Below are 11112 nucleotides of genomic sequence, written 5' to 3'. Positions count from 1 at the left end.
CCTTAAATACGATGAGAAAATCTGAAAAGGCAGGAGATAGGACTCAAAGCAACAGAGATCCAAGGAAACATATATGGGCATTCTGTAATCCGTTTTTTCACTTGTTGCATGTGGTATAATTGAAGCATAAACTTTTTTATCTCTAATTTTGCCGGAGGTATGGGCGAGTGCAGTAGATAGTTTATATTCTGTCCATAAACTCAGCTACTTAGATACAACAAAAATAAAAGTGAAGAAAATCCAAAGAAGTTTTTCCTTTCTGTTCTGGACACCATCGTCAATCAAGCATGGAACACTGCCTCTGGAATTTCCCTTCACGTCTTGCCAAGTGGCCTCCCCCAGTTAGTTACTTATGTTTTCTCCTGATGTTTTTTTCAACATTGTGATTTGTTTCCAATCAAATGTATGTTTTATTCAAATTAATGATCAATTTTTTTGTTATCAATCTCCAAGCTCTTTAAATGTTTGGAAAACGGTAGTTAAGTTTCTTGGTGTTACAGTAGTACTTCTTGTTGTCCAAAGCTGGGAGGGTGCTGCTGCTAGTCAGCTGAGGTAGGTACTGCAACTGAAAATATGAAACACAGAGTTACGTTCAACGCCGTACACTTTTTTCATTATTGATAACACATCGAAAAGAGGTAAACAACTTTTCCAGCACAGAAATACTTTTTTCTGCACAGAATCCAGGATCTGAGAAAGGACAAAATGTTTAAATTTGGTCTCTGCTCAGGGGCGGAATTGAAGGATTTGGAGCTCACCCCCTCCCATAAATTTGGTCTCTGCTTTTTCTTTTCAATATTTATTCTGTATTATAAAGCAAAACATGCACATTAAAGGAAATTTAGAGAATATGAAAAAGAAGGGAAAAATCTACATGTTAACATTACCGGAAAAAAGCATAGATTCATGGGGGTTAAGAGCTTGCTGGGACCTTAGGGATCATTTAAGCCAATATCTTGTCTTGTAGTGAAGAAAACTGATGTCTGGAGCACTTAGGTGATTTGCCCACCTACTACCTTAGTTAAAAAGGCAAAACTGCTCCTTTCACGCTGCCAGAAAATGTTTGAATTTATCGTCAATGTCAAATGAAAGTAAGGGAACACATATTTTTTTGTACAGTACTATATGGCCTTAGGTATCTGAAAAACAAGTACTTTTAAATCAAACAGTTGGGACCTACAAGCAACACACAAATTAGTTGGGTTCCCCTAGTCTTTCAAGTAAAAATACTTCCATCAAGAGCCTTTTTTTTTTTTTTTTTTTAAATTGGTGCCTATTTCAGTAGCATTTACGGGCAGGTGGCTCATCCTGAGGTTCTAGTCACAACTCTGCTACAAGTCTCACTTTCTGCCATTGACAATCCACTTTAAGTTTTTGTTTTTTGTTTTAATTTTTGGCTGCGTCAGGTCTGTTGCTGCGTGCAGGCTTTCTCTAGTTGCGGCGAGTGGGGGCTACTCTTCGTTGTGGTGCGCGGGCTTCTCATTGCGGTGGCTTCTCTTGTCGCAGAGCATGGGCTCTAGGTGTGTGGGCTTCAGTAGTTGTGGCACACAGGCTCAGCAGTTGTGGCTCACGGGCTCAGTAGTTGTGGCTCACGGGCTCTAGACTGCAGGCTCAGTAGTTGTGGTGCACGGGCTTAGTTGCTCCGCGGCATGTGGGATCTTCCCGGACCAGCGCTCTAACCCATGTCCCCTGCATTGGCAGGCAGATTCTTAACTGCTGCGCCACCAGGGAAGTCCCACTTTTTAAAGTTTTAATTCCAGTTTCTTTAAAAGAAGTGATGAGGTTTTCTAAAATCCCTTGTAAGTCAAGGGTTCTAAGATTCTTGAAATAAAGAAACAGCAAGATAAGGGGTAACTCTGAGGGGAAAGTCTATTTCCAGTCTGTTTTGCATTAAAAGCATTCTTAATTTCGTAACTCTGGTCTCTTAGGGCCCTGCGTTTCATGCTGTACCTGTTCATAATGGACTGTCCACCCTCTTCTCTCTTCCAAACCTCACAAACACCACCCAGGTGCCACTCAGCATACTGGGCAGAGGAGGCTGCAAAGGGAAGGACTAAGACAAGATAATTTATAGCTTAAGGGGTACCTGAGCAGATCCAGAAGCAACCAGGAGCAGCCAGCTCATCTTAACTGTGGTTCCAACTACAGTCCATCCTAAATTATTACGGCTTTTGGCTTATGACAAGACACTTAATGTAAGGCCATTCTGCCACTTTACACCAATCACAATTCTCCACAGGCTCCCAGAGTGCAGCTTGGATGCTGTGATCTGATTAAATGCACTGTTCTGCTGCTCTCACTGAAAGCACTCATCACCACATGTACACTAGCCAACTCTGATGATTAATGGATCAGGGAGGAAAACAGTTCCTTTTTTAGATAAACCTGGAATGTCAATCAATACTGAAGGTAAACACGATGACAGAGAGCTAACCGGGATAAATTTGATTTCGTTTTCCAAAGCATAAGAAGCACGCTTCTTGTCCCTGGCTGGGACCTATGCTCACGCACACCAAAAGCCCTGGCCCCTGGCTGGCAGCAGGGAGCTGCTGGGCAAGGTCACCTTTAGGATTCTGGGAGAAGGGCCCTTAGCAGGCAGATGTCTTTGGGACCCTGGTTGGTAGATCTTGTGACCTGTGTGTCCTCATGCAGGAATAAAGGTGCTGGAGCTGCAAGCCACAATTGCCACCTCAAGTACAGATTCAGACTCTCCACACCAGGTGGCAGGTATGAGCTTATTTGAAATTGCAACCTTGGATGCTTCTGTAAAGCAGTGCCCCATTTTTACCCGCGGCAGGTGCTTTTGGCTCTGTCTTAGGGTCTTCCTTGTTGATTTCTCATGCTCTTTTGCCAAATCCCCTATTTCTCTGATGCTGTCAAAATATGGATGCCGCAACAGCTGCTCACATGTCAGTCTCTCGGCAGGATTCATGTGGAGACAGCCCTGAAAGAACAGAAAATACCCTCTTCTTACTTCTTTAAAATTGCATTAACTTATTAAAGTCATTTTTTTCTTCTTTGAAAGATTAAACTCTTCAGTTGGGAACAAAAGGGGGGAAAAAGTAGGAAAAAACACACCAATCATGACTTTCGTTCCTTCCACAATCATTCATGGGTAACCACATAATGAATTAATAAATAGTTTCTAGGAATAGTAACAAAAAAAATCATTTTCTCCACCTTGTTCTGTTCTTGAGGCATTTGGTGCTCTGCCCTGAGGGAGTAGGATACGATTTTTGAGTTCACCTCAGTGTCTCACTAGAATAATCCACCTAACCCATTTGGTTCCTTGCCTGTACTTAGTAAAAAGTAGTTTTTTATTTAAAAATCACACATGGTAAAAATAAAATTTTATACAGCATGCAGCAGTCTCTCTCTAGCACTCTAGTTCTTCCATTCTCCCTTCTAAAATCAGTTATTTTAAGTATATTCTTCCAGAAATAGTCCATGCATTACAAGTATCTATGTGTATGTAAGGAGGGAGAGGCATAATATACATCTCTTTATGTTACATCATTCTTAACTATTTGCTTTGCCAGTAAATAGGCCAGAGAGCTCATACTTGGATACATTAAATCTCACAACTACATACCCCAAGGAACTGTCTCATTTTTTAAAATTATAAATGCATCAGTAAATGTTTTAAATACTTTTTGAAGTGGGTGGGACATTGTCTGTAACTTGCAAACATTTTAATTGGTACCTCATTTTACATAAGGGCTATTATATTTCTGAAAATGTGTATATAAATCAAGTTTTAAAATCAAAACCTATTTCCAATATACTAGGGAGTTGGCTATTTAAAAAGAATCCTATGGCTAAACATTTTTTTGAAGAAAAGGATCCTTTTGTAAAACAAACCACCCCAATCTTAAATTTCTATTTTGTGTTAATTTAGATTTCAAATACAGTTTATTTAAAGTGAAAAATACTTTCAGATGTTTTCACTGTTATGTGACCCATTTTTAAAAATGGAAAATATGTATACTTTTCAAAGGAGAAGAAGAATTCTGAAAGGAACACTTTTCAATCCATGGATTGACATACATCATTCAGATTCCCTAGTGATACAGCTGCCGTGTGCTTCCAGGTCTGTTGGAAGCCATGATTTTACCTTTAAGAGCCCCAGGGCAGGATAAGAGATGTTTGGAAATTTTAATTCAAGTGGTTCCTGTTAAAGGAAAGAAAACAGGGATTTTATTTACAGCATATATTCAAATATAAGGTTACCTCAGATTGAATTTCTTTTGAGTGAGAGAAGCATCTTCCTGGCACCTTCTTCGCCTCTTCCACCCTCTGCCCACCCCACCTCCCTGTGTCTGTTTCATAAGCTCCTTCTCTCCCCACCTCCAAATTGCTTTTCCAAATTTTCTTCTTAACCATTAACCCCCTTCACTTCCTGAAGAACTGATGCAGGTAGCAAATTGTGAGGGAATACCAATGAAAGAAAAAAAACCCAAAACACTCGTCAAGCTATTGTTATTTCCTTTTTTTTTCTGCCTCAACTTACATAACTTGCCTTGCCTTGGAATAACTTTTGGCATTTATCTTGGCATTTATAGAAAGGGGCTCTGATTATTGCACTTATTGACATTTACATAAAGGGAGCTACAAAATAGATTTTTTTTCCCTACCCAGAAAATGTTTCTTGGTTTTCTGGAATAAACACTGTCCTCTCCTCCCACAAGAGCCTGCTGTTTCCCTGATCATCCTACTATTTAAAGAGTCTCCTGAGCAGACAATTCATCAATCTCCCTTTGGCCCTTTAAGGCTATTTTGCTCCAGTCACTGGCAGGAGACAATCAGGAATAATAAACACTATAAAGTAGAAGGAATGCCTATGTCAGGCAGACAGACCAGTTAAAGAGATATACAGCTGATAAAGAGGCTAAAGAGGACGGGAGCTGAGAAATTAAGAGCTAGCCAAGCGGAGTCAAATAAATGACCAATTCCTGAGTGTGCAGTTATTCATCACTAATAAGAGTAAGAGATACGGAACTCGAAAACTGAGGCTCTTAAGACCAACCGGGAAAAAAAAATCCTAAAGCGGATTTGTATCAGCCTTTGAGAGCAGCCCTCTCCACCCCCATAGCTAAACTATTTCTCTTGCTATTTCTGTGTGTTGAATCTGAGCACCTCTGGGGATTGCCTTGACATTGGCTTGACATTGCTGACATTGAGCCCTGCTGTCTCAGCAAGGACGCCTGGGACGAGGCCGGCTGGTTGGCTGTGATAGGATGGGCCCATCCCGCCTGCTTAGCCGGTTTCCCTGCCCCAGAAGCAAGCAGGCCTCTCCCGGGCAGGGTTGCTGACCGGCAGAGGGACTGGGGCACAGATGTTCAACCAGCACAGCCCCCGCACTACTTCTTCCTGTGTTTCTGTCAACAGGAAATCCCCTGCAGCACAACCTCTGGGAAACCATAGGAAGCCTTTTACACTGATGAAACTGATGAAACCTGGGTTGTTTCGGAGGCTTCCCCGGTAGAAAAGCGAACAGGAAATCGCTAAGGGATATTTAGCGTGAAACTGGGAACGTCCAGGTCACAAGGGAGCCGGCTGGGTCACCTCCCATATGCCAGGTGTCATTCCTGCTTCTGCGGCCCCGCAGGCTCCCAGCTGCCCCACTTTTCCTATTCCTAGAGCTGCAGGAGCAGGGGTGGCGGGGAAGTGGGAGGTGGGAGACTTCACTGCAGGACAGGCCAAGAGGTTGGGAGAACAGACAGCTCCAGTGGAACTGGATGGAACTTCCATCTGGAAACTGAGCAATGGAGAAGGGTTAGTTTCAGTTTGAAAGTACCTTCCTTAGGCAGTAGGAACTCAGGATCTCACAGATCTTAACTGTGCTCAGAAATGTTTTTGAGTATAATACAGGCTCATTAGAAGACTTTCGAAAATATTAAAAAACCATAAAGAAAGAAACAAATCATCCCACCACAAAGAGACATTCACTGTTAATATTTTGGTATATATCTTTGCAGCCATTTATTTCACAAACGTAAAAATCTTTGCCTGATTTTCCAGAGGTTGTCATTATTATTTTATATTTATACATGTAAATATATGTTTTTATTAAATATTTATACATGTAAATGCATGTATTTATTAAATATTTATTAAAATTATGTCAAATTATATATACTGTTTTGTAACTTTTTTTTCATTTAGCAATATGTGGCGGACGTTTTTTTTTAGGTGATTACATATGACTCCATTTTTATTAGCTATGTGGTACTTCTATTGTACGGACATACCATAACTTATTTAATTAATTCCCTACTGATGGAACACTAAAGGAAATGATTTCTATTAAAGAATGTCATGAGAAATGCAAATCGAAACTACAATGAGTTATCACCTCACACCGGTTAGACTGGGTATCATCAGAAAATCTACAAACAATAAATACTGGAGAGGGTGTGGAGAAAAGGGAACCCTCTTGCACTGTTGGTGGGAATGTAAATTGATACAGCCACTATGGAGAACGGTATGGAGGTTCCTTAAAAAACTAAAAATAGAACTACCGTACGACCCAGCAATCCCACTACTGGGCATATACCCTGAGACAACACAATTCAAAAAGACACATGCACCCCAATGTTCATTGCAGCTCTATTTACAATAGCCAGGTCACTGAAGCAACCTAAATGTCCATCGACAGATGAATGGATAAAGAATATGTGGTACATATATACGATGGAATATTATTCAGCCATAAAAAGGAATGAAACTGGGTCATTTGTAGTGACGTGGATGGACCTAGAGACTGTCATACAGAGTGAAGTAAGTCAGAAAGAGAAAAATATCATATATTAACGCATATATGTGGAATCTAGAAAAATGGTACAGATGAACCGACTTGCAAGGCAGAAATAGAGACAGAGATGTAGAGAACAAACGTATGGACACCAAGGGGGAAAAGGGTGGGGGTGGGATGAACTGGGAGATTGGGATTGACATATATACACTAATATGTATAAAATAGATAACTAATGAGAACCTGCTGTATAGCACAGGGAACTCCACTTCGCTGTACAGTAGACACTAACACAACATTGTAAAACAACTATACACCAATTAAAAAAAAGAATGTCATATCTTTACGCCTTTGTCTAATAGTTTCATTGGAATAAATTCTTGAAAGTGGGTTAGGATATGCATGTTTGAAATTTTTTTCAATTTTTGAAAAAAAAGTGTTTCCCCACATTGGCCATAGAGGACAGGTATGAGAGTAAGGCTGGCCAAGCAAGTTCGTCACCGTTTTCCCCCAGTCTGGGAGTGAAAGCACAGTAGAGTAGGGGGTTTGGACAACGCTAGATTTTCCCTGGATGAGTCACTGTCTAAAAGTTAATTGGATCTGAGCTTCATAGCTTCCACTGCTGAAAATGATGAAGGACAGGTGATGCTGGGGCAGGTAGCTCTGCATTCCTGTCCAACATGCTGGCTAAGCTCTGCTATCAGCAATCTATAAATTAGCACTGAAGGCCATGATCTTGCTAGCCAATTTGCCCCAGTTTTCTTTTTTACTCTTAGACTGATCTTCCATTGCAAAGTGGACCATGGGGCTCAGGGTGGTGCATAGCTACCAAAACCTAGTTAGCCTGCAAGTCCTCATGTACATTCATCGAGTGAGAATGATCCCCCTTAAACACCCTGGTAACCTTAGCCCTGACGTGCAGAGCTCTTTCCAAAATGGGTCACTCACCATATCTTCAGGGTCTGGAATTTTTACCCCACTGAAGTACTGATTTGTGCTAAATACTTGATGGTGCCTTGGAATGAGGTCTCCTTTGGACAAGAAGAAAGAGAAAGGTAAAATTAGATAGGTTGTATATATTACAAAATACTGAGTATAGCTCCCTGAAATTAACACGATATTATAAATCAACTATACGTCAATAAAAATTTAAAAGAACAAAACCAAAAAAACCCACAGAAAATAAATAGAAAATAAAGTCTTTTTCATCCTCTCAAAAAAAAATTAGATCAGTTAGCAAGCACTGCTCTATAGTTTCCTTCCATTGGTGCTGTGTTGGTCAGTGCCTATACCTACAAAGGCTGCAATTTGCTTCTCCAATCAGAGAGAGAGGCACTGAGGGAACTTTCAACAAACTGTGCCGAGACCCACAGTGGGTGGAGTACTGTGTTAGGCACAGAGGAGGCATGAACGGAAACTGAAGGCTGCAACGTTCTTGTCCCTCAAAGGCTCACAAAGTGTTTAAGGAGTCCAAACCAAACAACTCAGAAGCGTGTGCGCACACACACACATACACACACTAACAAATAATGGCTTTTTTTAAATAGCAAAAGTATGTTGGAGAGGGTGTGGAGAAAAGGGAACCCTCTTGCACTGTTGGTGGGAATGTAAATTGATACAGCCACTATGGAGAACAGTATGGAGGTTCCTTAAAAAACTAAAAATAGAACTACCATATGACCCAGCAATCCCACTACTGGGCGTATACCCTGAGAAAACTATAATTCAAAAAGATACATGCACCCCAATGTGCACTGCAGCACTATTTACAATAGCCAGGTCATGGAAGCAACCTAAATGCCCATCAGCAGGAGAATGGATAAAGGAGATGTGGCACATATATACAATGGAATATTACTCAGCCATAAAAAGGAATGAAATTGGGTCATTTGTAGAGATGTGGGTGGATCTAGAGACTGTCATACAGAGTGAAGTAAGTCAGAAAGAGAAAAATAAATATCGTATATTAATGCATATTTGTGGAATCTAGAAAAATGGTACAGATGAACCATTTGCAGGGCAGAAATAGAGACACAGATGTAGAGAACAAATGTATGGACACCAAGGGGAGGAAGCGGCGGGGGGTGGTGGTGGTGGTGTGATGAATTGGGAGATTGGGATTGACATGTATACACCAATATGTATAAAATAGATAATAAGAACCTGCTACATAAAAAATAAATTAATTAAATTAAATTTTAAAAAATAGCAAAAGTGCAACAACCACAAATCAAAATCGTATTCACTGAATACTGATGGGTCGAGATAAAAGTGTATTGGCCTAGCGCTTGGAACAGCGCCTGACACGTAGCAAGCACTCAATAAATATCTGAGAAAGGAAGGGTTAGGGTTAGGAAAGGAGAAGAGAAAGGGAAGGAGGGAGGGAGGAAACAAAGCATGGAAGATCTAGCTAGAAGGAATATGTTTCCAAATTGGAACCACCTTTACTTGTTTTACCAAATAGCAATCACTTGGAAATCCCACTTTATGTACTGTTTAGAAGCACTTAAGATGTGAAGTAATAAAACAAAAGGAGCATTTCTATATTCTGGGGGATTATGTGAGGCTCACCTGCCCACATTTCAGCCAAATAAGCTAAAATCGCCCTCATGTAAAATTCCAGGGATATGACATCTGAAGAGGAATTTTGTTCAGAGAACAGACGGAGGTGCTCAGAAGGGCGCCCCTGGCACACCCAGGCCCACTTCCCAGAGCAGAGTGAACAGTGAAAGCCTGCCAGCCAGGGCCCCGGAAACGCTGCTATTGGACTGGGCTGGAGTTCCGACCCCAGGGTATCAAGTTGTCTAAATTCACCAGTTTGTCTCGGAACTCTACCTTCCACTCAAATCCAAAAACTGCCGTCCTTGCCCATTTTGGACGAGCAGCCAAAATATGCTCTCTAATGCCTTGTCCCAGGTCTCAGTGAGCTTCCTCATGAGCACATTGTCTGTACCCTAATAACCTTCTTCCACCAGAGAGCTGGGGGGTAGGACATGGACATAGTGCCCTAAAATCACTGGGAAAACACAGCAAAGGAAGGCTTAGTGCCCCTGGCAGGGCTCCAAGGTGACTTACGTGTCACTCAACAGAAGCTACCAGCAAATATTTACTGCCTACTGTGTGCAGATGTTGGTGGTGGATAAATAGAAATAAAAGACAGGATCTCAGCCTCAGGCAGCTTACAGTACCTTTGGAATGATGCAAGCACAAGACACAAGTACAAGACAAGACATGGCCACAGCAGATGCTACATGAGTTTCAAGGAAGAAAAGTTTGCTTTAAACTGGGAGTCATAGCTCAACTCCCTGACTTCTGAAGGGATCAATCACTGCTCACAGATCTCTTCATCTGTCCCTTCCTTCCCCCTTTTCTCCTCCCCCCTATTCCCCAAGAGTAGAAACAAAGGAAAGGACTTTGGGGTGGGGAAGTAAAACAAGAAGGGTGACATAAGAAGAACCAGGCTTTCTTCCTGACACTTAGAAGGTTGAGCATCTTCTAAATAGCATCTGAATAATGCAAACTAGCCTGACAGGCTGGAGTCAAGGACATCCAGAGAATGAATTACCACATCTTAATAAATGAAGCGAAACACAACAGCATTCTGTAAGCTGCTAGGCCCTTATAGAAATGTATGTTTTTATTGTTGTTATCATCATTATTCGGAGTTTAACTTGATCCAAACTATGTTGAAGAGAGAATCTTGTGTCTCTTTGGACAATTAGAACATACTCAAAATTGTTGATTCTTTTTCTTAAAACAAACCCGGACACCTTTCATGGAGCCATTTCATTGAGACTTTCCCTCTTTGTGACTGTAAAGGGCATTAGATGAGACTAGGAACTTCGCTCTGCCCAGCACTGACACGGGTAAAACTATCCAGTTTCCAAAAGGCGGGACAGAAACACCACTTACCCAAGGTTTTCCTAATCAGATAGAGCTGATCCACATCTGATTTTCCGGGCCACAGAGGCACTCCTGACAGCAGCTCAGCAAAGACACAGCCAATTGCCCAAACATCTACTGGGGGGCCGTACTGCATGTCCCCCACCAACAGCTCTGGGGAGCGGTACCACCTGGTGGCCACGTAGTCTGTGTAGTAGTCACTCGGTCCAGCTGGCCAGTGATGGGACATGGAAAACAGAGAGAGCAGTGCAAGCGAGGAATCAAAACCAGGAGGGGGAAGACCTGAGAAATCAAGCTTGTGTTCCATCTGTGGCTTTCCTAAATCAGTGGTTCAATACTGGTTGTACATTCAAATCACTTGGAATACAGTATTTTTAAAATTACTGGTGTTTGGGCACCCCCAGTCCAATTAAACCAGAATCCCTGGAGGGGTATCAGTATAGTTTTTATAGTTA

General features: G+C 41.5%; 1 protein-coding gene across 1 annotated transcript in view; it reads right to left on the bottom strand.

Annotated features, from left to right (window-relative positions):
* Positions 1 to 60: 60 nt before the first annotated feature.
* The window catches only part of CDKL1 (cyclin dependent kinase like 1), a 52297-nt gene continuing 41245 nt past the window's right edge, over positions 61 to 11112 (bottom strand). The window contains exons 6-10 of the mRNA XM_068545630.1: positions 10667 to 10867; positions 7703 to 7785; positions 4115 to 4171; positions 2789 to 2944; positions 61 to 565 (exon numbers count right to left, since the gene is read on the bottom strand). Coding sequence (XP_068401731.1) covers positions 458 to 565; positions 2789 to 2944; positions 4115 to 4171; positions 7703 to 7785; positions 10667 to 10867 — 605 coding nt within the window. The 3' untranslated portion in view covers positions 61 to 457. The remainder of the gene's footprint in view (positions 566 to 2788; positions 2945 to 4114; positions 4172 to 7702; positions 7786 to 10666; positions 10868 to 11112) is intronic.

This window comes from Eschrichtius robustus, chromosome 1, assembly GCF_028021215.1.
Source record: "Eschrichtius robustus isolate mEscRob2 chromosome 1, mEscRob2.pri, whole genome shotgun sequence".
In the NCBI taxonomy this organism is placed as follows: Eukaryota; Metazoa; Chordata; class Mammalia; order Artiodactyla; family Eschrichtiidae; genus Eschrichtius; species Eschrichtius robustus.
Note: the sequence above shows the minus strand (reverse complement) of the source record. Positions and strands in the feature narration are given on the sequence as shown.